The 26,741-nt window shown below is 45.5% G+C and overlaps 1 protein-coding gene across 2 annotated transcripts; it reads right to left on the reverse strand.

Annotated features, from left to right (window-relative positions):
• Nucleotides 1-2,166: 2,166 nt before the first annotated feature.
• Nucleotides 2,167-26,741, reverse strand: TNFSF18 (TNF superfamily member 18). 2 transcript variants are annotated; one of them, XM_081193345.1, is made up of 4 exons: nt 26,582-26,741; nt 21,812-22,118; nt 4,082-4,112; nt 2,167-3,270 (listed from the first exon to the last, which is right to left on the reverse strand). In XM_081193345.1, the coding sequence occupies exons 1-4, from the start codon at nt 26,608-26,610 to the stop codon at nt 2,921-2,923; spliced, it is 717 nt and encodes a 238-aa protein (XP_081049471.1). In that variant the 5' UTR covers nt 26,611-26,741; the 3' UTR covers nt 2,167-2,920. The 2 variants fall into 2 exon arrangements, 1 of the variants encoding a protein (XP_081049471.1); XR_014007961.1 differs by lacking the exon at nt 21,812-22,118 and having other exon boundaries at nt 3,168-3,270; nt 26,582-26,740.

The following is a 26,741-nucleotide window of genomic DNA, read 5'->3' on the forward strand; positions in this document are numbered from 1 at the left end:
TGAAGTTCTCACCCTGGGCCAGCAGGGATACTGTAGATAGTTTTCACTCAGGTCCGCATATGCAAATAAGGAATTGAAAGTGATGTTCAGTGATTGGATAGTTACAGAAAGTTGTTACTGTTGCCATGTAGTTGAGCTCTATATAAGCAGGTTGGCTGAACCCTTCAGCCCTGTTCTGTTCTGGCCTGTGAATAAACAAGAGCTGTCAGAATTGCTGTGTCGTCTGATATGATCACCCACAACTTAACACTGGTGACGAAGATGGGATTGATGGACAACAGAACACAGCCAGACGCGGCCACCCTCTGAGCTGAGCTGAATCACTGAACAGAACCAATTCAGAGCTGACCATTCTGGCTAGAGCACGGTGTTCCATCCATCGCCCTCCATGTCGGCATCAGAACCATGGCTTCACTCGTGCCTCTACTGCCTTTTGCCCCAGCCTCTGAATCATGGGACGCCTACCTCGCTGGTTCGACTGCTACCTCCAAGCAAACAAGCTGACGGAAAGGTCAAAGGACCGTAAGCAGGGCCTATTCCTCAGCCTCTATGGGCCCAAGGTGTTGAGACAGCCCATGTTTTGGTTGCACCACTAGCAGTCCAGGCAGCGCTGTGGGACGTGGCTCAAGAGAAGCTCTGCAACCACTACACGCCGAAGCCGTCCAAGATTGCTGCCCGCCATGTGTACTACCACCGGAACCAGGCAGAGGGGGAGTCAATTAACAACTACACCGCCGCCCTCCGACAGGCCGCAATGCACTGCGAGATCTGAGATTTAGACAATGCCCTGATGGATTGAATCATCTGCAGGGTCCGGGACATCTGTCTGCAATGGCATCTTCTCGCCAAGCCAGACCTCATGCTGCAGAAACCCACTGAGGAGACCACGGCCTTGGAAGCTGCTGAACGCTCCGCCCAGGAGATCCACAAGACCAGCTTAGGCACAGGGTTGGGGATTTGGACACTACCACAGTGCCCCCAACCATGCTCGTGGCTCCGGAACAGATGCTTACAGATGGTGAGGCTCCACCTACTTGCAAACTGTGGGCATGGAGCTGAACCAAGCCGCTTCAGAGGGTCTGCCGGACTCCCCACAGACTCAGACCACTGCCGTGCCTGACATTCCGCCAACTCCACTTGCGCAGGTTCCACCCACAGCAGCGGATCCAGGGGACTTGGTTTCAATGCAACCTAGGGTCGCACTACAGCCTCAGCAAGAATCGGGCAGACCCCTGGACCTGGGTACCAGCCCTCGGCTGTCTGGCAGAGTTTCCAAGTGCCCAACTTATTTAAAGGACTATGTCGTTGGACATGTAACACTGTCGGTCTAATGGAAGCATGTGAAATGTAACCGATATGCTTTTGTGCCTAATTGAACCATTACATGTAGTGCTGTATATAAGGAAACCATCACGATTGGTACTAACGCCTTATCTCGGTGGGGAGGGGTGTTATGTACTGAAGTTCTCACCCTGGGCCAGCAGGGGGATACTCTAGATAGCTTTCACTCAGGTCCGTATAGGCAAATAAGGAATTGAAAGTGACGTTCAGTGATTGGATAGTTACAGAAAGTTGTTACTGTTGCTTTGTAGTTGAGCTCTATATAAGCAGGCTGGCTGAACCCTTCAGCCCTGTTCTGTTCTGTTCTGCGAATAAACAAGAGCTGTCTGAAGAATTGCTGGGTCGTCTGATATGTTCACCCACAACTTAACAGATAGGAACTGAACTTCTTAAAGAACAGAAGAAAATATTTATGTATGCTACAACAGCCGCAAAATTTTGTTAGCCCAAGGATAGAAGGAAGAAAAGACACCAACGAAAGAAGAATGGCAAATCAAGCTAATGGACTATGCAGAAGTGGCAAGATTAATGGCAAAGCTCAGAGACTATGAGAACGAGAAGCTAAAAAAAGAGTGGGAATCGTTTATTGTTTATGTGCAAATAATACTGTAAACAAGTTGATACATTGGCAGGATTTTAAGTAAATGCTTGCAACTAGTAGAAAATTAGATAAAATTAAGGGAAATAATAATTGGAAAAGTGTAAGTATGGAAATGCAGAAGAATTGGGTTAATATAAGGAACCAGAAGTGGGTATGAGGGGAAGTCCAGAGATTTAAAAAATCTCAAAGAGAAGGTACTTGTATAAATTTAGATTTGGTAGAAATGTGAGTTAATTACTGCTTTTATTTGTGAAAATGTAACTGTCCAAAAGTAATAAAAAATTATTTACAAAAAAAGCACATATCTCTGCCTGAAAAGAGTCAGGCAAAAGGCAAGTGTGAAGAAGCCCAATGACATTCAAGTCAGTGTTTTTTATCCTAAAAAGATAGGCAGATATATATACGAATAATTAAATGAAGGGAATACCTCTAAGGATATGCTCAGTTCAGGAATTTGTGAGGCTAGTTATGATAGTGATCACAAGTTCATTCACAAGTTCTTTCAAACAAAAATCCCCTTCTGGTTCCCTCCCCACAATGTTATCTCTCAGCAAATTTGGGGGTGGGGGTGGAGGCTTTTTAGTTGTTGTGACTGTTAGACAATTGGGAGTCAGAGATTCTTGCAAATTTACTGCACATTACCCAGAAATCTACCAGTACATCTAGGTTCACCTTCCGTCCATCTTTGGTTTAGGCAGGATATTCAATTAAATGGTGCAAATGTGTCTTGGATGAGTCAAGGAATTGCAGTTTCTGCTTCCTTTGTGCAAGAAGATCTAGTCTGCCTGTTGGCTGGAGTGAAGCAAAGCCAAAGCATATGGTCTTGGAAAATGTAAGGCAAAGACTGGGCAACCAGCCGACCTCCAGGAACATGGGCAAACGCCTTGGTGTAGTGCTAAGAAATCCAGAATCCCCCTCAGGAATTAATTCTGCAAGTTCTTTCAACTTAGTAAAAGCTGACACAGGTTGATGCCTTTGTTAAATTTTTAAAATCCCCCAGTATGTTCTATTGCTGTCAATATGTGTGAGTCCTTCATTAATGTCCAAGTGCAACTTTATTCCATTTTTCAGGAAATATGGCCTTCCCATGTTTATAAATGCAAGCATAGCATTGGGCCCTTGGAAAACACTGTGAACTTGAGAGTCGGCCATCAGGTAAACAGAAAAGCGATGTTCAGTCGAGGCCTCCTCCGTAAGGGCCACATAAGCATAGACAAAATACATTCCACTTTCCAAGATTTCCAGTGAGGAGGGACTTGCGGTCAGTGCAGAGCCAGGGCAAATGGGTTTCCATTCCCAATGGATGGTCTTGTCAGAAGGGACTGGAGCTTGCAAGCATAAACCAGAGGAGAAGAACACCAAAAACAAAGTACAAAAAATGGTTATTGTTGTTGTACTATTATGTGCAGCAAAATGGTATCCGACAGTCTCACTTCCTAGGCCTCCTTTCCAGTGTTCTAACCAGTCATCTCTGTCTCCTAGATACTTCCACATTTCTTTTCCAACTAGCTTTCTGCATTCTGTGGCTACTGAGGAAGCTCAGCCTTCATTGAGCTAATTTTTTGGGGGGAGGCAGGGCCCGCTAGCTGTTTTAGGTTTTTTTTACTTCTGCAAACCATGTGACGATTGCCCAACACGCTGATGCATGTGTAAGGAGTTCCTGCACATGAGGGGAGGGATCCTGGGCTAATTGGATGTGGAGAAGTTCAGTACCAATACTTCGGTATGCGTGTAGAGCCCCATCACACAAGGGCGGAGGTGCCTGGCTAACATGCACAGCTGGGGGGGGGGGTAGGACATGCAGCAACAGCCCTGCAACTCCCTCATGTTCATTCAATATGAGAGAGACTTTGAGTCAACCTCACACTCAGATCCTGTGTGTGTGCAGAATTAGTCCTTATGCCTTGCTTTTGCATAGGCAGCACCAGTGAAGGGGGCAGAGGAAACTTCAAGAAATAATCAGCTTTCCTCAATACCATTATGAAACTGAATGGATGGATGAATAGTAATCACAATAGTAGAATTGTCCTTCATCATTTTAACTACCCTGAGACATATTTGATGAAAAGAAGTATAGAAGTGTCTTAAATAAATAAAAGATGGTAATTAAAAAATAATCAAGCAGATCTGAGTACTTACAAGATCCATGAATCCAGCAAGTCTTGGGTGACTGTGGAGAAAAGAAAAGTTGGGAATTCACTATGTAATTACTCAAGTATTCCTTTCATACGGGGGCACCCAGGTCCAATCTCTATTTGGCCACGAAGTCACAGTCTCTCAGCCTAACCTACCTCACATGTTGCTGTGAGGCCAAAATGCTACTTGACTTCCGGGGGGGGGGGGGGGAGAGAGAAAATCTGCAAACACAGCATTCAAACTGTTTCTCGCTCTCAGATAAAAGCAGCTCTTAGTTAACGAAAGCATAATTCATCTTTTGTAAACAGTGCTTAGTATTAGTGGCAAATGGAGATGGGCAAACAGGCTTAGACTCACCTGAAGAGGAATCAGGCTTGTTCCAATGCCCCAAAACCCTTGCACGTTTTACATATCTGAGACAATGATTGAAAATTCTATCTGCTGCCCTTTATCCCATCTCCAAGAAGAGAATCATAGAATCATGGAATCCTAGAGTTGGAAGAGACCACAAGGGCCATCGAGTCCAACCCCCTGCCAAGCAGGAAACACCATCAGAGCACTCCTGACATATGGTTGTCAAGCCTCTGCTTAAAGACCTCCAAAGTAGGAGACTCCACCACACTCCTTGGCAGCAAATTCCACTGTCGAACAGCTCTTACTGTCAGGAAGTTCTTCCTAATGTTTAGGTGGAATCTTCTTTCTTGTAGTTTGGATCCATTGCTCCATGTCCGTTTCTCTGGAGCAGCAGAAAACAACCTTTCTCCCTCCTCTATGTGACATCCTTTTATATATTTGAACATGGCTATCATATCACCCCTTAACCTCCTCTTCTCCAGGCTAAACATGCCCAGCTTAGCCGTTCCTCATAAGGCATCGTTTCCAGGCCTTTGACCATTTTGGTTGCCCTCCTCTGGACACGTTCCAGTTTGTCAGTGTCCTTCTTGAACTGTGGTGCCCAGAACTGGACACAGTACTCCAGGTGAGGTCTGACCAGAGCAGAATCCAGTGGCACTATTACTTCCCTTGATCTAGATGCTATACTCCTATTGATGCAGCCCAGAATTGCATTGGCTTTTTTAGCTGCCGCGTCACACTGTTGGCTCATGTCAAGTTTGTGGTCAACCAAGACTCCTAGATCCTTTTCACATGTACTGCTCTCAAGCCAGGTGTCCCCCATCTTGTATTTGTGCCTCTCATTTTTTTTGCCCAAGTGCAATACTTTACATTTCTCCCTGTTAAAATTCATCTTGTTTGTTTTTGCCCAGTTCTCTAATCTGTCAAGGTCGTTTTGAAGTGTGATCCTGTCCTCTGGGGTGTTAGCCACCCCTCCCAGTTTGGTGTCATCTGCAAATTTGATCAGGATGCCCTTGAGTCCATCATCCAAGTCATTGATAAAGATGTTGAATAAGACCGGGCCCAAGACAGAACCCTGTGGCACCCCACTAGTCACTCTTCTCCAGGATGAAGAGGAACCATTGATGAGCACTCTTTGGGTTCGGTCAGTCATCCAGTTACAAATCCACTGAGTGGTAGCATAGTCAAGACCACATTTTACCAGTTTCTTTACAAGAATATCATGGGGCACCTTGTCAAATGCCTTGCTGAAATCAAGGTAGGCTACATCCACTGCGTTCCCTTCATCTACCAGGCTTGTAATTCTGTCAAAAAACGAGATCAGGTTAGTCTGACATGACTTATTTTTCAGAAATCCATGCTGACTATTGGTGATCACAGCATTCCTTTCTAGGTGCGCACAGACTGTTTGCTTAATGATCTGCTCCAGAATCTTCCCTGGTATTGATGTCAGACTGACTGGGCGGTAATTATTTGGGTCCTCTCTTTCCCCCTTTTTGAAAATAGGGACAACATTTGCCCTCCTCCAGTCTGCTGGGACTTCGCCTGTTCTCCAGGAATTCTCAAAGATGACTGCCAGTGGTTCTGAGATCACATCTGCCAGTTCTTTTAATACTCTTGGATGCAGTTCATCTGGCCCTGGAGACTTGAATACATCTAAACTGGCCAAGTATTCTTGTACTATCTCCTTAGTTATTCTGGGCTGTGTTTCCTTTGCTGAATCATTTGCTCCAAATTCTTCAGGTCGGGCATTGTTTTCCTTATCGGAGAAGACTGAGGCAAAGAAGGCATTGAGGAATTCAGCCCTTTCTGTGTCCCCTGTTTGCATTTCACCATCTTCTCCTCTGAGTGACCCCACTGTTTCTTTGCTCTTCCTTTTGCTACGAACATACCCATAGAAGCCTTTTTTGTTGCTTTTAACCTCTCTAGCAAGCCTGAGTTCATTCTGTGCTTTAGCTTTTCTGACTTTGTGTCTACACGTGCTGGCTATTTGTTTGAATTCCTCTTTGGTGGTTTCCCCCCTTTTCCATTTTTTGTACACATCCTTTTTTAATCTTAAATCAGTTAAAAGTTCTTTAGGTAGCCACCCTGGCTTCTTTAGGCACCTTCCATGTTTCCCTCTCATTGGTATTGCCTGACGTTTTGCTTTTAGTATCTCCCTCTTAACAAACTCCCAGCCATCATGAACTCCCTTTCCTTTTAGTATTACTGTCCATGGGATCTCACCCAGCACTTCCCTAAGTTTTATGAAGTCGGCTTTCTTAAAGTCAAGAAATTGAGTCCTAGTATGCTTGGCTGCTCCTTTCCGCTGTATAGTAAACTTCAGAAGAGCATGATCACTCGCGCCTAATGATCCTTCCACTTCTACCCCACTAACCAGGTCATCAACATTGGTTAGGACCAGATCTAAAATGGCTGTTCCTCTTGTTGCTTCTCCCACTTTCTGGACAATGAAGTTGTCTGCAAGGCCAGTGAGGAATCTGTTTGACCTTATGCTCTTGGCTGAGTTTGACATCCAACAAATATCCGGGTAATTGAAGTCCCCCATTACTACTATCTCCCTTCCTTTTGCATGCTTGGCCATCTGTTCCAGGAAGGCATCATCTATGTCCTCCGTTTGGCTTGGGGATCTATAGTAAACTCCCACAATGAGGTCCCTGTTATTCTTCTCTCCCTTAATTTTGACCCAAATGCTCTCACTTTGGCTTTGATGTTCTAAATCTTGGATCTCTTCACAGGTATACACATCCCTGACATATAACGCCACTCCTCCTCCTTTCTTGTCTGGTCTGTTTCTCTGAAATAGATTGTATCCCCCCATTATTACATTCCAATCGTGGGACTTATCCCACCAGGTTTCAGTGATGCCTATTATGTCATATTTAGTTTGCTGTACCAAGAGCTCAAGCTCATCTTGTTTATTTCCCATGCTTTGCGCATTAGTGTACAGACATTGAAGTCCATTAATCATTCCCCCGTGTCTCTTATTTAAGGATTTTTTCCTCCCACCACTACGTCTGCGTGCTGTTTGCTCCATTTGGTCTATGACATTTGGATGATCATCTTCATCAATTGATAGGCTCCTACCTTCAGGAGCACTGTCTCCCTCCCCCACATTAGTCAGTTTAAAGCCCTCCTGATGAGGTTTCTGAGATTTTTGGCAAAAACATTTCTCCCAACTGTTGTGAGGTGCAGCCCATCGCTTGCCAGAAGTCCATCTTCAAGAAACTGCAGTCCGTGATCTAAGAATCCAAACCGTTCCTGTTTACACCATTATTTTCCCCTCTCTCCCTGGGCCACGTCGTTCAACTGGGAGGAGAGATGAGATGACAATTTGTGCATTTAGTTGCTTCAATTTCCTGCCGAGAGCCTCGTAGTCTCTTTTGATCTTCTGGAGGCTATTGCTTGCAGTGTCATTGGTTCCCACATGAACCAAGAGGAAGGGGTATTTGTCAGTGGGTTTTATGATTCCTTGCAGTCGTTCAGTTACATCTTGGATCTTAGCCCCGGGGAGACAGCACACTTCCCGAGACATCTTGTCAGGCCCACAAATCACTGCTTCTGTTCCCCTCAGTAGGGAATCCCCTATCACCACTACACGCCTCCTCTTAGGTTTGGTCGGGGTTCTTCCATGAGCTGTCCGTTCCAAGGTCGCCTGCACATTCCCTGAGGACTGACTTTGCTGCTCGTCTTCATTTACCTGATCGACAGAAATGAGGGAGAGATCCTCAAATGGAGTCTGCTCTTCGTCTTCCATGCTAGGGGAGAGGACCTCAAAGCGATTGTGTAATTCTAAACAATCAGAACGAACCCTGGGCCTCCTACTTCTTTGAGTCACGTTTCTCCATATATCCGGCTCCTGTGTTGGTGAACTAGCCTCCTTCTCTGGGGAGTCCCCTGTCTCCTCCTTGATGGAGACGGTGTGGTCTGTTGCTTCCAAGAAGAGCTCCAGCTCTCTAATTCTTTGGAGCGTAGCTACCCTTTCCTCCAGTTTCTGGACTTTGTCTTTTAAGAGGGCAATCAACATGCAATTGCTGCAGGTAAAGCTGCCTGCAACCTTTGGCAAGATGGCAAACATTGCGCAGGAACTGCAGGCGACAGCAGCTGTTCCCTCCCCCTCCATCTTGAGAATGTGTCGTTGGGGGTGGCTACAGCGGTCCTCCATCATAAAAAGTGTGCAGACAGGACAAATAACTCCCCCCCCAAAAAACCTAGGTCTCCCCCAACAAACGTTTGAGACTAGCTCCCCTAAATCTAAAAGATGGATCAAACTGCGCACGCCGCTAGGCGCGCGCCGCTGCCCTGCTAGCTCTGATAAGCTCCTCCCACAGCTAATCACCTTCCTCAACAGAAACCCTGCCCCCTCTGACCTTTGCACAGGGAAAACAGCTAATCAGCCACAAAGAAACACAAGCACACAAGAGAAAACCCTTTTTGCTCCTTCTTCAACTGCTTTCCTGCTAGCTCTGATCTCGGGTTCCAGGGCAGAGTATCGGGGGCAAGCAGAAACTCATCTGATGGTGGGAGAAGCCCAGCAGGCCTCTCCTCCTCAGATGTTTGTGAAGATGCTGCCAGCATGAATATCACTGAGAGCCAGCACTCATGAGTTGTAGCAGCACAACAACTCCAGTGGGAAAAGGAGCTGCCAGCAGACCATGTTCCATCTTGGGAGCAGCATTTCACTGTAATCAGGGGAAGCCCCAGCAGGCCTCCCCCTCCCCAAAAGAGCTGCTGCTGCCACCTGCTACCCTCCCCCCTCCCTTGGCCACCAAGCTGAATTGTGTCCCCTTCGGGATGGGGGTACCCAGCCACAGAGGGAAGGAAGGATGAGCGAGCTTGTCCATAAGCTGCCTTGAGTCCCTGTCAGGGAAAAAGGAGGGGTATAAATTCAAATATAATAATAATACTATAAATTATTATAGTAGGGGTGTATGCTCCCAATGAGAAAAAAGCAGCTTTTTTCAAGAACTTAGAAACAAAGCTGTTGGATTACCTGGAAGATAAAGTATTACTCCTCGGAGACTTTAATGGGGTAATAAACCCACAACTAGACAAATCTGGAGGGAATAAAGGACAGGGGAAATTACAGTCTAGCTTTGTGAATATGACTGAAAGCTTTGACTTAAAAGACTCTTGGAGATATAAGCATGGGCTAGAGAGATAATATACGTATTTTTCCAAACCAAATAAATCGGCTAGCAGGATAGACTCCATATGGGTTTCCATAGATATGCTTAAAAGGATTGAGGAGTCACAGATTATACCAAAAACAATCTCAGACCATAACCCGGTCTTATTAAGAATAAAATCAGATTGGAGAACAGGAACAAGGAGATGGAAATTGAATGAATCTTTATTGAAAGAGGAAAAAATAGTAGAGGGTACTAAAAATACATTGAAGGAATATTTTGAATTAAATAATAAACAAGTGTGTGACGTTAGAACAATATGGGACACTGGCAAGGCAGTTATTAGGGGATACTTTATAAAACAAAATGCCTTACAAAGAAAAGAAAGCGATAAGGAGAAAATGGGATTGTTAGAAGAAATAAAGGAAAAGGAAAAAGAGCTGAATAAACAGCTAAACAACGAAAAAATTAAAAAAAGAAATCAAATTATTACAGGCAGAATACAAGTCGAAAATAGAACAAGAAATTGAATGCAATCTGAAAATGTTTAAACAGAACAATTTTGAATTTGCACATGAACAACTCAAAAAAGGAAAAAGGAAAAAGGAAAAACAAATCAACAGAATAAAAATAGGTGATTCCAAAAGAATATTACAAAAATTTCTTAAATATTATGAAGATTTGTATTTTAAAAATGTAGACATAGGGGAAGAAGTAGAATATTATGTAACCCAACAGAAAATCTCAGAGGTTAAAAAAGAGAAAGTCCAAATGTTTAATGCTCTGATATCAACATTAGAAATCAGGAATGCAATCAAGAAGGCTAAAACAGGGAAAACACCAGGCCCAGATGGTCTCCCAGTGGAATTCTATAAAAAAATGGAAGAGATTTTAATACCACTAACCGAAATAATGAATAACACCCTTAATTAAGGGAAAATCCCCAACTCATGGAAAGAAGCCTATGTAACACTAATACCTAAACAGGGAGGTGACCCAGAGTTAATATCCAGTCACAGGCCAATATCACTATTAAACTGTGATTATAAACTCTTTGCCAATATATTGGTAAGCAGGCTTAAAGAAGCTCTCAGAGGAATCATTCACCCAAACCAGACGGGGTTTCTCCCAGGAAGGCAAATTTCAGGAAATAATAATAATAATAATAATAAATTTTATTTATATCCCGCCCTCCCCAGCCGAAGCCGGGCTCAGGGCGGCTAACAACAATAAAACAGTACAAAAGTACAACATAAACAACATTCTAAAATCATTCATTATAAAAATTAATTAATTCAAGCCACTGGCAACCATTGGGCCAGAGCTCTGCGAAGATTGCCGAGGGAGGGAGTCAGGCTGTGCCCTGGCCAAAGGCCTGGTGGAACAGCTCTGTCTTGCAGGCCCTGCGGAAAGATGTCAAGTCCCGCAAGGCCCTGGTCTCTTGTGACAGAGCGTTCCACCAGATCGGAGCCACAGCCGAAAAAGCCCTGGCTCTAGTTGAGGCCAGCCTAACCTCTCTGAGGCCTGGGACCTTCAAGATGTTTTTATTTGAAGACCGTAGGTTTCTCTGTGGGGCATACCAGGAGAGGCGGTCCCGTAGGTACGAGGGTCCTAGGCCATATAGGGCTTTAAAGGTTAAAACCAGCACCTTAAACCTGATCCTGTACTCCACCGGGAGCCAGTGCAGCTGGTATAGCACCGGGTGAATGTGATCTCGCAGCGAAGACCTCGTAAGGAGTCTCGCTGCAGCATTCTGCACCCGCTGGAGTTTCTGGGTCAGTCTCAAGGGCAGCCCCACGTAGAGCGAGTTACAATAATCCAGTCTGGAGGTGACCGTCGCGTGGATCACAGTGGCTAGGTCAGGGCGAGAGAGGTAAGGAGCCAACTGCTTAGCTTGGCGGAGATGGAAAAATGCCGCCTTTGTTATAGCTGCAATCTGCGCCTCCATGGAAAGGGAGGTGTCGAAGATTACACCCAAACTCTTAACGGACGGTGCTGGCACTAATTGCGCCCCCGCAAGAGATGGGAGTTGCCCCCCCAATCCCATATCGCCCCGTCCCAGCCACAGGACCTCTGTCTTCGAAGGATTTAGCTTCAACCGGCTCCCACGTAACCATCCAGCCACAGCTTCCAAACATCTGGTCAGTGTGTCTGGGGCCGAGTCAGGATGGCCATCCATCAACAGATAGAGTTGGGTGTCATCGGCATACTGATGACAACCCAGCCCAAAACTCCGAACAAGCTGGGCGAGGGGGCGCATAAAGATGTTGAAAAGCATCGGGGAGAGTATCGCACCCTGAGGTACTCCACACACCAAGGAGTGGCGCGATGACAATTCCCCCCCAAGCGCCACCCTCTGTCCCCGACCAGAGAGAAACGAGCGCAGCCATTGAAGGACTGTGCCCTGGATCCCCACGTCGGCAAGGCGGTGGTCCAGAAGTTCGTGATCGACCATGTCGAAAGCTGCTGATAGATCTAGAAGAATCAGCAGCCCCGACCCGCCTCGATCCAGCTGTCTACGAAGGTCATCTGTTAGGGCGACCAGAGCCGTCTCGGTCCCATGACCAGCGCGGAAGCCGGACTGGAATGGATCCAGAGCCGATGTTTCATCCAGAAACCCACCAAGCTGTTCAGCAACCGCTCTCTCAATCACCTTACCCAGGAACGGAAGATTCGAAACCGGGCGGTAATTGGATAGATCTAAAGGATCTAATGATGTTTTCTTTAAGAGCGGGCGCACCACTGCCTCCTTCAGTTCCCCTGGGAATGTCCCCGTGCCAAGGGACAAATTGATGATATCCCCCAGGAGGGCCCGCACCTCGTCTGGACACGCTCTAATCAGCCAAGACGGGCACGGGTCGAGAGGACAGGTGGTGGGCTTTCCAGCTCGGAGGAGTCTGTCCACATCGGCTGGGGATATCTGGTCGAAGTGGTCCAATACTGGACCCGAGGACAGTCGAGGGGCCTCCAGTTCCTTTATTGTATCCAAATTGGCAGGGAGGTCATGGCGGAGCGACAAGACCTTCTCCGCAAAAAAGCTCGCAAATGCCTCACAGCCGTGTGTCAATTTGTTATTTAAATTTGGCTGTCCCTCAAGGGACGTTAAAGACCTGATTATACTAAATAATTGCGCTGGGCGAGAGCTAGCGGATGCAATGGAGGCCGAGAAGTATGACTTCTTAGCAGCCTTCACCGCCATCTCGTAGGTTTTCATAAAAGCCCTATAAGATGTTCTTGAGGCTCCGTCACGGGCACCCCGCCATACTCGCTCTAGCCGTCTGAGGTCCCGCTTCATTTTCCGGAGCTCCTCGGTAAACCAGGGAGCCCGGTTTCTGCGGGGTCGCAGAGGGCGCTTAGGTGCGATCTCATTGATGGCTGCCAGGAGCTGGGCATTCCAGCCCTCAACAAGCTCAGTCAATGAGTCGCCAGGGGGAGCAAGGTCCCGCAAGGCTTGGCGGAATCTCTCAGGGTCCATCAGCCTCTGCGGGCGAGCCCAAATTGGCTCGCCACCTAAGCAGGGTGGGGGTGGAAAGTCAATCCTGGCTTTCAGAGCGTAGTGATCAGACCATGGCACCTTAATCGAAGGAGACATGATCACATCTATACCGACGCCAAAGATCAAATCCAGCGTGTGGCCTGCTTGATGTGTGGGGCCCGGAACAAACTGGGAGAGCCCTAGTGTCGCCATGGAAGACACCAGGTCCAGAGCCTGTGAGGAGGGAGTGGCATCAGCATGGATGTTGAAGTCCCCCAATACCAATAGGTTAGGGAACTCCAAGGCCCAGCCGGCCACCGCCTACAATAGGCCTGACAGGGTGGCTGCTGGTGCGCTAGGTGGCCGGTACACCAGCCAGACAGCCAAGCTCTCCTCGGAGCCCCACACTAGGCCAACACATTCGATGCCGGGGATCGATGGCGATGGTAGAGCCCTGAAAGGACAATCTTCCCGGATTAATAATGCCACCCCTCCCCCCCGGCCCACAGTCCGCGACTGGTGGAGGACAGAGAAACCCGGGGGCGCCATCTCTCGTAAGGTAACTGTTGCCCCTTCGCGCACCCAGGTCTCCGTCACACAAGCCAGGTCGACCCCCTGCGAGATAAAGAAATCTCGCAGGGTGGCGGTTTTATTGCCTATAGACCTGGCATTGCACAGCACCAGTGACGGAGGTGAGTAATCCTTGCTCACCCTACCCTCGTCCCTCGGGATGGGGCGCAGATTGGAAAGGGTACGAGCGTATCCATATCTCGATCCCCTTCGCCTGTAACATCTGCCCCCACCGCCATACCTCCCTCGCCCCTCCACGGTAGCAATCCCAGGCCTCATAGTGGCCTCCATTGATGGCAATTAATATTCTTTCGCAGCCTAGAACAATAAAACCTTAAAACAATAAAAACAAAAAACAAAAACAACCCAGAAAACAATAAAACAATACAAACAAAAACTGCAAAAATTACAAATTCATCAAAATCTAACAAATTCCCCAGCCCACCCAAACATCCATCCCACCCCCATATATAGAATCGAAAAGGAAAGGGAAAATACCAGAAACATTGCTGATATTTTGGAATATCTAGAAGCTAAAAGTGATAAAAGGGCAGCCCTGTTATTACTCAATACGGAAAAGGCATTCAACAATGTCTCCTGGCATTTTATGAAAAAACAGATAGAAATAATGGAACTAGGAACAAAATTTAGAAATGGAATTGAAGCAATATATCACCAACAAAGAGCTAGACTTCTTATAAATTGCAACCTTAAAGAAAATATCCCCATCGCAAAGGGGACAAAACAGGGATGCCCTTTGTCATCTCTGTTATTTATATTAGCCCTAGAACCACATTTACAAAATATCAGGAAAGACGAAAATACAAAAGGAATAGTGAGTGGGAAAAAGTCTTATAAAGTTAGAGCATTCACCAATGATCTAATTGCAACAACACAAGATCTGAAACAAAGCATACCAGCAGCTATAGACCTAATTAGTAAAATATGAATTATGGTGCTGGAGGAGACTCTTGAGAGTCCCATGAACTACAAGAAGATCCAACCTCTCCATTCTGAAGGAAATCAGCCCTGAGTGCTCACTGGAAGGACAGATCGTGAAGCTGAGGCTCCAATACTTTGGCCTCCTCATGAGAAGAGAAGACTCCCTGGAAAAGACCCTGATGTTGGGAAAGATGGAGGGCACAAGAAGAAGGGGACAACAGAGGACGAGATGGTGGGACAGTGTTCTCGTAGCTACCAGCATGATTTTGACCAAACTGTGGGAGGCAGTGGAAGACAGGAGTGCCTGGCGTGCTCTGGTCCAGGGGGTCACGAAGAGTTGGACACGACTAAATGACTAAACAACAACAAAAGAAAATATGGAAGAATAATGACCAAAAACTTAACACAGGAAGAGAAAAGAGAATTACAAGAAAGAACAGGCCTGGAAATTAAAAAAAGGTTAAATATCTGGGGATCTGGATATGAACGAAAAGTATAAACCTGTATGAAGACAACTACATTAAATCCTGGAAAGATCTTTTAAAAAAATATCTTTGGGGAAGAATCTCAGCAGTGAAAATGAATATTCTTCCCAGAATGGTTTTTTTGTTCCAAACAATACCAATCCTGGGAAGATTGAAATGTTTCCAAGAATGGAAAAAGGAAATAGCAAGATTTGTTTGGAACGGAAAGTAACCGAGAATTAAACACCAATTACTAATAGATAAAAAAGAGAGAGGAGGCTTTGCGTTTCCAGACCTAGAATTATACCATGCAACTGCAGGATTGGTATGGCTAAAAGAATGGCTCACTTTAAAAGATACTGATGTGTTAGATCTTGAAGGCCACGACAATCAGTACAGATGGCATGCTTACTTAATATATGAAAAAGTGAAGGCCCACAAGGGGTTTTTGAGCCATGTGATAAGAAAATCATTTTATAAGATATGGATTAAATATAAAGGATTACTGAAGCCAAAGATACCAATGTGGACCTCACCCGCAGAAGTCATAGCAGTTAAAAAGAGGAATATGAAAAGAGAGTTGCCCATGTACCGATTATTACTAGAAGCAGATAAAGATGAGCGAACTTTGAAGAAAAATGATGAAATCAAAAGCCACCTGTTGAATTGGCTCCAATATTTTCAGTTAAACCAAAGACTGTGTATAGATAAGAAAGAAGGTATTGCAAAAGAAACATCCAAATTTGAAAAAGAGTTAACCCACAATAAAGGAAAACATATTTCATGAATTTATGACTACTTATTAGAATGGGAAGTAAAAGAGGAAGAAGTTAAACTAGTAATGGTAAGGTGGGTGCAGGACCTTGGATACAATATCTCCATGGAACAATGGGAAAGATTGTGGAGGACAGATATTAAATTCAGGGCATGCTACCTCAGGGAAAACACTATGAAGATGTTATACAGATGGCATCACACCCCTTTAAAACTCGCTAAAATGTATAAAGGCAGGTTGTCAACATACTGGAGATGCAAAAAGTACATAGAGTCAGATTGTCATATGTGGGGGAACTGTCTTGTTATCCCTGAATTTTGGAACAACATCTACAGCGAACTGAAAAAGTTATTTAAATTTACATTAAAAAAAACCCAGAGATCTTCCTATTAGGTATACTAACAATAGAATTTTTTAAAAGTATAAGACCATTGTTTATGGATGCAATCACAGCAGCTAGAATAATAGTGTCAAGAAACTGGAAAAATGAAACACTACCAACGATAACAGAGTGGCAGACTCTTATGACAGAGTACCTGCAACTAGCAAAACTGACAGGAAGAGTCAGAGGAGTTTCAAACCAGAAAGTATATGCAGAGTGGAAAATATTTAAGGAATATTTAAAATTGTATTGTACAAACAACAACATACTTGCAGAACTAGATTGATACTTGTAAGCAAAAAGTGTATCAGATATCTTATCGGAATATATAAAAATAATGTGAAATAATATAAATCTGTGTGAGAAAACATAGACAATATAAGTAGTATAATGAGAATGATTGAATCATAGAATCATAGAGTTGGAAGAGACCACAAGGGCCATCGAGTCCAACCCCCTGCCAAGCAGGAAACACCATCAGAGCACTCCTGACATATGGTTGTCAAGCCTCTGCTTAAAGACCTCCAAAGAAGGAGACTCCACCACACTCCTTGGCAGCAAATTCCACTGTCAAACAGCTCTTACTGATTGGAAGTTTTACATTTTAACTTGTTACTTAATTGTAATATACTGTATTTTCCTTTCTTTCTTTTTTTCTTTACTTTCATTACTTTTGCTTTGTATGACTTGTTATCTATGTATATATGTTTATGTGGGAAACTAATAAAGATTGTTAAAAATACATAAACAAATAATAATAATTCAAATATTATTATTATAAAAAGTATCTTTCTCATTTATCCAATCATTTCCAGATCAGTCTGTGAATTAATTTTTAAAAGTCATCTTGAGAATTGATCAGCTTCTTAGTGTGAATTTCTCCTAATAGACATTTTCCTATGCAATTACTTGTAATGTAATGCATTTTGTATATTATTTTCACTAATACGAGACATTTTTAATTACTGTATTTTTGGCTCTTTTCCCCCTCCACTTTTTCCCCTCCAAAAATGAAGGGGAAATGTGTGTGCGTCCTATGGAGCGAATGCAGGGGGGAGGCAGGCAGGAAAAGCCCCCAAAAGCCGCACACAAGCTCCGCGCGGCTCTTGCGGGCTTTTCCTCAGGAGGGAGAAGGGACTGACGTGGCCAATCAGTCCCTTCTGCCTCCTCGTAGAAAAGCCCACAGAAGCCGCACGCTCCTTAAAGGGTGTGTGGCTCATGTGGGCTTTTGCGGGAGGTGGGGGTATTGCCATAGCCATGGGCAGCCTCTCCCGGCTGGAGAGCGGCTATGGCAGAAGCCAAGACAGTGAGCGGGAAGCATAGACAGCAAGCGGGAAGCATCCCGCTCGGTGTCTTGGCTTCCTCTTTAGTCGTGCGCCTCCAGCCGGGAGAGGGTGCATGGGGCTAAAGAAGCCATAGCCCCGGGCTTCCCCGGCAGCCCCGAGAAGCTTGCGGAGCAGCGGGAAGGCTTCGTGCCTTTCCACTGCTCCCCAACCTGCTCTTTGGGGCTGGTGGTGGGGGAAAGCAGTGCTTCCCCCCACCGCCAGCCCCACAAGCTTGGGGAGCAGCAGAAGGCTTCGCGCCTTTCCGCTGCTCCCCAACCTGCTCTTTGGGGCTGGTGGTGGGCTTCCGCCCGCCAGCCCCAAATAGCAGGTCGAAATGAACCTGAAGCCTGGAGAGCGAGAGGGGTCAGTGCGCGGGACCCCTCTCGCTCTCCAGGCTTCCAAGGTAGCCGCCTGAAGGTAACTGAACGCACCTTGAAGGGCACCTTGTTTTAGAGGGGGAGGACAAGGGGAGGGGAATTCTCCCCCTCTCTGCGCAGCGCCTCCTGCCGCTTCGCTGAAGGGGCACTGGGCAGAGAGGGGGAGAATTTTTTTTTCTTGTTCTCCCCTCTAAAACAACGTGCGTCCTATGGTCCGGCACGTCCTATAGAGCGAAAAATACGGTAATAGCTTTCTCTGAATTTGTTTTATTTTTTTATTTTTTATATAATAATATTTATTAAGTTTTCCATTTTAACAATCTAATTAAAACCACATTAAAAACATTCCAAATTATAAAATTAACAAACAGTCCGAATTTTATGCCAAATTATAAATCTTTGGTTGACTTCCTATGCTCTGAGGTTCGGGGGGTGATGATGATCTCATATTTGTACTGCTTCTCTTTAATTAGTCCAGGTAATTCCAATAAGACAATCTGATGTTGTTCCTTCGTTAGTTCGTCTGGCAAGCAGGTTAGACCAATATAGTATATTTCTGTGTGGCTGTTTATTTTCCTGTCCGTGGCATTTCACTTTCACTTTTCTCATGTCTGTGATTTTCCACTGTGACACATCCCAAAATGGAGGAAATCTGGCTTTCTGCCATTTGTAACAAGCATATGTCCAAACCTATTTGTTTTATCTCCTTTCCAAGACAAATAAGCTGTACTTTAGCTAGAAACCATAATTTCCATCTTCTGTTTTTATCAATCCGTTGAAGGTAATTGCAAATTCAAAAATCATTTCCACACAGTTGTGCTGTGGTGGCAAGGTAAACTGCGTTTCCATGCACTCTGGCTTCCGTCACGGTGTTCTGTTGTGCCAGAAGCGGTTTAGTCCTGCTGGCCGCATGACCCGGAAAGCTGTCTGTGGACAAACGCTGGCTCCCTTGGCCTGAAAGCGAGATGAGTGCCACAACCCCAGAGTCAAATTCAACGGGACTTAACCATCCAGGAGTCCTTTACCTTTATCTTAATAAAAGGAAGATGTAAATCTTCTGCAATTCTTCTCACATATTTCACGACCGAGCAAAGAGATTTTGGTCTCATCACTCCAAATAACACTGTCCTATTGTTCTGCTGTCCAGTTAACATGGGTTTAGCCCAGTTTAGCCTTTTCAACCTTTGTTTGAAAGATAGCAATGGCTTTCCCCTTGGAATTCTAGCATTTAGACCATATTCCTGCAGTCTGCACCGAACTGTCCTTGCACTCAACTTCACATTACATCACGCCATGTCATCTTGTATACACTCAGATGATTTTCTTCTGTCATGTGGGCACAGTCTCTCAATTCCTCTATCATCACTTGCTGTTGTGCACCTTTTCCTGCCTTTACCAGTCTAATTTTGTAGTGACTGAGTCTCTTTCTTTTAATTTCTTTATAACTTTAGCTTTGTTCACTTAATAGTACTATTTTACTTCACTTTCTGGGTGACCAGTCAACTCTTTGCGCCATTTCTTTAAAGTTATTTATTATGTTTTACAAGCTCACTAAATGAAAGAACACAAAAAAACCAACCAACTTGATAGCAATCACACAACACACTGACCAATGTCCTCTCAGCTCTAGTACATACCATCAGTAGCTGAATCCTACCGTGACCTGACTGAATCATTGCCAAAACAAGATGACACCCGATTGGCTCTCTAAACACTCGTGCTCATTCAAATGAAGGAAAGCTACTGCATATCAACCTAAGCATGTTGTGCTTCCTTTTTCTGGTTCTTTGGCTATAACTTTTGATAGAATTCAGATAATTGAACAAACTTTGTTACATTACATTCTTCATTCCATTGATATTTTATGGTATTACTAAAAAAGAAGTGGTGTTATGAGCCATCAAACCTTGGAAATACACTTGGAAATGTTTCCACAATTTTGGCCACTAGTGTACCCATATTCTAGAGTCATAAACTGAATTTCCCCCAGTATTTAGCTATTGTTCCTCATGAAGCAAAAAGGAAACGAGTCATCAGTTCCTTCTTCTTCAGATCTTCATTATTATACTTGAATAAGGATGCAAGCTTTACCTTTGTGCTTGCATTTTTGTACACATTGCTGGGCTGGAGAACTGGCAAAGGGAGAATCTTGACAGATGACCATTTCACTTTGCATATTGTTTCTGAAAGTGCAAACCAGGCAAATGTGAACCAAATTGAATTTCAACCTCATTCCTGAGCCAGGCACATAATTATTCTGCTTGCAACGATTTGAGGTGCGATGCTCGTTTATGCCAGTACCTCTGCTTGAATCCTCATAAGACCCATATAAATAATAGACTACTTTTCTTAAAGAACTCAGAGTTCTGAGTGGCTGGCTTCCCCCGCCACCCTGACCTGATGAACAATTGTCATGGAACTGCACCTCGTGAGCAGGGGAGCAGGGTGTGCCAGAGTCTGGTGCTGAGAACGCCAAGGCTGCAGGTTTGATCCCCGTCTGGGACAGCTGCATATTCCTGCCTTGCAGGGGGTTGGACTAGATGATCCTCAGGGTCCCTTCCACCTCTACAATTCTATGATTCTGTGATTTGTGCCATTAGTGGAAGCCACAGTGCTTTGTCACAGCTCCTCTGACCATGGACAAGGAGGAGCTAAAAATAACATCTCATAGAGCACAGAGGGGGAACCACAGTTCTGGGTCCAACTATTTCCCTCCAGGCCCCTATACCTGGCCCTTGACACTCTTTCCAGGCCTCACACCCTCTTGCCAGGCCACACTCTCCAGGCAACCTGAGGGGCTTTTTTTTGCCTGGTTGGCATTGTCGCCCGGTTCTAGGATAGAGCGGTGGGGGCATCTAGTATGCTTGAGTGGCTGGAGGGGAGCCTGCTGTGAAAAGGTAAGCAGGGGTGGAGGAAGGGGGGCTGCCCCGGGTGTCACCACTGAGGGGGGTGACAAAATGCCATGCAACACTCTCTACGGGGCCTGCAGCATGCCCGAGCCACGCGTCTCTCTTGAGAGAGACACGGTGGCTTGGGTGCGTGCAGGCTCTGCACTGCCCAAACAGTCTGCCCACTGCTCCCCCCCCCCAGCTGTAGGACGGCTGAGTGGGAGGAGGCAGGCAGACTCTGGAGGCTCCACAGTGTGCCCCGTCCCTATGGGCAGCTCGCCCCGCCCCTGGGCATGCCACCCCAGGCGCCTGAGCGGCTTGCTTCGCCACTGAAGGTAAGACCCACACCTGTTGCTTCACCCACTTTTCCTTCAGACACCACCTGTCGGTAACACCTGGGCCATGGGAAGAAAAGCACCCCCCTGCCGTAGGGCAGAGATTCATTGATGCCTCTTCTATCCCACCTCCCAAGGAGCTTTAGGGGGCAGGTATGGTTTCTCCCCTTCCCCGTTTTATCCATGCCACAAGGGCCGGGAGCGCATGAATGGCCCCAAAGATGTTTTGTGACTTTATGACCTGGGGTCTCCTGAGTCACAGCAGTCTAATAACTATATTGCACTGGCTCTTCCTTAAAATTCCACTAGACCAATGCTGCAAAGTTCCAGTATTGTATTTCCCATAAAGTTACCATAGACATAAAATTGTTACAACTACTAATTAATACAAATCATCGATATACTAACATCAGTCATTCCATTGGGCTGCAGCAGCAGCATCAAAGATGGGAATTGGGGGCACCCCTTGGCACTCACCCCTCTGGGCGCTTCTCCCTCAAGGGGATCCTCGCAAGAACTTTGTAACTCGCAAGCACTGGAGCCCCTGTTTGCTTGCCCCCTCCCCCCCTCGCCTTTTCTGCTGTCTTGTGGTTGTAAACCTGAGGGCAGCGACTGGCTTATTTTGTTAATGATCTCACTCTGGGAGCTTTTTCAGCTGAAGAGTAGGAGGAAAATGTTTTAAATAAATCTTTCTCTAGAGGTTTGTTATCTGCTTACCTGTTTGTGATGGAGAAGAATGCAGGCGATAGAAAATGGAAGTAAAACCAGCATCAAGATGACCAAACATGCTGCAAGACACAGGGTAATCCTATAGTTTCTTGCTGTTTGGGGGTCACTGTGAGGGTTGGGCCCCTCTGTGAAAGCCAGCGCCTCCATGGCAGAAGCTCCAGCCAACCTGTGCTTACTGGAACTCCTTAAAATGTCTCCAGAAGTTAGTAGCCCTGAGCCATGGGAAAGATATTTATATGCTTGGAGGTTACCTTCTTTAACAAGGGGTGGAGTTTGTATTTCATCACAGTCTGGGCTGTAGAAGAGGAGACACATTGAGCGAAACTGACGTAGGAGGAGGAACTCTCCTCTGGCTCAAAACCCCACAAAGGCTGTGAAATGAAACTGCTCCAAGGACAGGAGAGGGCTGCTGAGGAAGACAATCACATCAGCTGCTTACGTTAAGGTTACCAGATTTTTTTCAATGAATCTGGGGACACTTTTCAACTTCACTGGATTTTGTCAAGGGACTGATTTGTAAATACAGGGACTATCCCCAGGAAACGGGGACGTCTGGGTAACCTTAGCTTACGTCTATGAAGCGTTGTAAAAGGGCACTGCATAATGAAATACAATGTACTGCAATTTATTTTTATCTAAAGTTTAAGAGACATAAGGTCAATATGTACAAGAGTTTTGGTTTTCCTTGTGAAACAGTCCAAGTATCTGAACTACGTGAGTTTCAAAAGCTTTGACTTAATATTAGGAATGTGCAGTCAAGCCATCTGAATGGCTCAAATCTATATATGAAATCAAGTCCCTGCCTCTGCTTCCTGATTCTTGTTGTCCTCCTTAAGGGCTGCAAATGCTGCAGCAGAAGAAGTTGCAACTGGCAGGGTTCCCCTCTGAAGGCAGCAACCTTCAGTCTGCCCCACTGGCTCTCCTCTGCCTGATCCTTCCTGCATGCCAAGGCTGCACCATCCCTTCTGTCTCTGAGCCTCGTGTCGTTTGGCTCCATTCCTAGCTTCTCTTTGGCTCCTCATTCCATCATTTGCCACGTCCCCATCTGCCATTGTTTTCTTTTTAGGTCCTCAGGGAATGTGCAGGTGACCTTGGAACGGACAGCTCACGGAAGAACCCCGACCAAACCTAAGAGGAGGCGTGTAGTGGTGATAGGGGATTCCCTACTGAGGGGAACAGAAGCAGTGATTTGTGGGCCTGACAAGATGTCTCGGGAAGTGTGCTGTCTCCCCGGGGCTAAGATCCAAGATGTAACTGAACGACTGCAAGGAATCATAAAACCCACTGACAAATACCCCTTCCTCTTGGTTCATGTGGGAACCAATGACACTGCAAGCAATAGCCTCCAGAAGATCAAAAGAGACTACAAGGCTCTGGGCAGAAAATTGAAGCAATTAAATGCACAAATTGTCATCTCATCTGTCCTCCCAGTTGAACGACGTGGCCCAGGGAGAGAGGGAAAAATAGTGGAAGTGAACAGCTGGCTTCGCAAATGGTGTAAACAGGAACGGTTTGGATTCTTAGATCACGGACTGCAGTTTCTTGAAGATGGACTTCTGGCAAGCGATGGGCTGCACCTCACAACGGTTGGGAGAAATGTTTTTGCCAAAAATCTCAGAAACCTCATCAGGAGGGCTTTAAACTGACTAATGTGGGGGAGGGAGACAGTGCTCCTGAAGGTAGGAGTCTATCAATTGACGAAGATGATCATCCAAATGTCATAGACCAAATGGAGCAAACAGCACGCAGACCTAGTGGTGGGAGGAAAAAATCCTTAAATAAGAGACACGGGGGAATGATTAATGGACTTCAATGTCTGTACACTAATGCACAAAGCATGGGAAATAAACATGATGAGCTTGAGCTCTTGGTACAGCAAACTAAATATGACATAATAGGCATCACTGAAACCTGGTGGGATAAATCCCACGATTGGAATGTAATAATGGGGGGATACAATCTATTTCAGAGAAACAGACCAGACAAGAAAGGAGGAGGAGTGGCGTTATATGTCAGGGATGTGTATACCTGTGAAGAGATCCAAGATTTAGAACCTCAAAGCCAAAGTGAGAGCATTTGGGTCAAAATTAAGGGAGAGAAGAATAACAGTGACCTCATTGTGGGAGCTTACTATAGATCCCCAAGCCAAACGGAGGACATAGATGATGCCTTCCTGGAACAGATGGCCAAGCATGCAAAAGGAAGGGAGATAGTAGTAATGGGGGACTTCAATTACCCGGATATTTGTTGGATGTCAAACTCAGCCAAGAGCATAAGGTCAAACAGATTCCTCACTGGCCTTGCAGACAACTTCATTGTCCAGAAAGTGGGAGAAGCAACAAGAGGAACAGCCATTTTAGATCTGGTCCTAACCAATGTTGATGACCTGGTTAGTGGGGTAGAAGTGGAAGGATCATTAGGCGCGAGTGATCATGCTCTTCTGAAGTTTACTATACAGCGGAAAGGAGCAGCCAAGCATACTAGGACTCAATTTCTTGACTTTAAAAAAGCCGACTTCATAAAACTTAGGGAAGTGCTGGGTGAGATCCCATGGACAGTAATACTAAAAGGAAAGGGAGTTCATGATGGCTGGGAGTTTGTTAAGAGGGAGATAGTAAAAGCACAACTTCAGGCAATACCAATGAGACGGAAACATGGAAGGTGCCTAAAGAAGCCAGGGTGGCTATCTAAAGAACTTTTAACTGATTTAAGATTAAAAAAGGATGTGTACAAAAAATGGAAAAGGGGGGAAACCACCAAAGAGGAATTCAAACAAATAGCCAGCACGTGTAGACACAAAGTCAGAAAAGCTAAAGCACAGAATGAACTCAGGCTTGCTAGAGAGGTTAAAAGCAACAAAAAAGGCTTTTATGGGTATGTTCGTAGCAAAAGGAAGAACAAAGAAACAGTGGGGTCACTCAGAGGAGAAGATGGTGAAATGCAAACAGGGGACACAGAAAGGGCTGAACTCCTCAATGCCTTCTTTGCCTCAGTCTTCTCCGATAAAGAAAACAATGCCCGACCTGAAGAATTTGGAGCAAATGATTCAGCAAAGGAAACACAGCCCAGAATAACTAAGGAGACAGTACAAGAATACTTGGCTAGTTTAGATGTATTCAAGTCTCCAGGGCCAGATGAACTGCATCCAAGAGTATTAAAAGAACTGGCAGATGTAATCTCAGAACCACTGGCAGTCATCTTTGAGAATTCCTGGAGAACACGCGAAGTCCCGGCAGACTGGAGGAGGGCAAATGTTGTCCCTATTTTCAAAAAGGGGGAAAGAGAGGACCCAAATAATTACCGCCCAGTCAGTCTGACATCAATACCAGGGAAGATTCTGGAGCAGATCATTAAGCAAACAGTCTGTGAGCACCTAGAAAGGAATGCTGTGATCACCAATAGTCAGCATGGATTTCTGAAAAATAAGTCATGTCAGACTAACCTGATCTCGTTTTTTGACAGAATTACAAGCCTGGTAGATGAAGGGAATGCAGTGGATGTAGCCTACCTTGATTTCAGCAAGGCATTTGACAAGGTGCCCCATGATATTCTTATAAAGAAGCTGGTAAAATGCGGTCTTGACTATGCTACCACCATTTGTAACTGGCTGACTGACCGAACCCAAAGGGTGCTCATCAATGGTTCCTCTTCATCCTGGAGAAGAGTGACTAGTGGGGTGCCACAGGGTTCTGTCTTGGGCCCGGTCTTATTCAACATCTTTATCAACGACTTGGATGATGGACTCAAGGGCATCCTGATCAAATTTGCAGATGACACCAAACTGGGAGGGGTGGCTAACACCCCAGAGGACAGGATCACACTTCAAAACGACCTTGACAGATTAGAGAACTGGGCAAAAACAAACAAGATAAATTTTAACAGGAAGAAATGTAAAGTATTGCACTTGGGCCAAAAAAATGAGAGGCACAAATACAAGATGGGTGACACCTGGCTTGAGAGCAGTACATGTGAAAAGGATCTAGGAGTCTTGGTTGACCACAAACTTGACATGAGCCAACAGTGTGACGCGGCAGCTAAAAAAGCCAATGCAATTCTGGGCTGCATCAATAGGAGTATAGCATCTAGATCAAGGGAAGTAATAGAGCCACTGTATTCTGCTCTGGTCAGACCTCACCTGGAGTACTGTGTCCAGTTCTGGGCACCACAGTTCAAGAAGGACACTGACAAACTGGAACGTGTCCAGAGGAGGGCAACCAAAATGGTCAAAGGCCTGGAAACGATGCCTTATGAGGAACGGCTATGGGAGCTCGGCATGTTTAGCCTGGAGAAGAGGAGGTTAAGGGGTGATATGATAGCCATGTTCAAATATGTAAAAGGATGTCACATAGAGGAGGGAGAAAGGTTGTTTTCTGCTGCTCCAGAGAAGCGGACACGGAGCAATGGATCCAAACTACAAGAAAGAAGATTCCACCTAAACATTAGGAAGAACTTCCTGACAGTAAGAGCTGTTCGACAGTGGAATTTGCTGCCAAGGAGTGTGGTGCAGTCTCCTTCTTTGGAGGTCTTTAAGCAGAGGCTTGACAACCATATGTCAGGAGTGCTCTGATGGTGTTTTCTGCTTGGCAGGGGGTTGGACTCGATGGCCCTTGTGGTCTCTTCCAACTCTATGATTCTATGATTCTATCATTCTATGATCACATACTTTGCTCCAGGTCCTCCTCTAATCACTCTGTATGTGGACCTGTCTCCCTCATGCCCCCCAACCTGCCCCACAGCATACAGCCCCCCATATCTTACACACTGCAGGGTTTCTTCAGAGCTGCCATCTCTGCTCAGTCTTTCATTGCCTTAGTTCCCTGTCTTCTCTTCTCTTTTTCTCAAGCCTTGTTTTCCACTTACATTTTCTTGAACCAAGGGCAAAAACAGAAGTAACATGAAAGCAGAAGTTGCCATGGGT

The sequence above is a fragment of the Podarcis bocagei genome, assembly GCF_964188305.1.
Source record: "Podarcis bocagei genome assembly, chromosome: 5".
In the NCBI taxonomy this organism is placed as follows: Eukaryota; Metazoa; Chordata; class Lepidosauria; order Squamata; family Lacertidae; genus Podarcis; species Podarcis bocagei.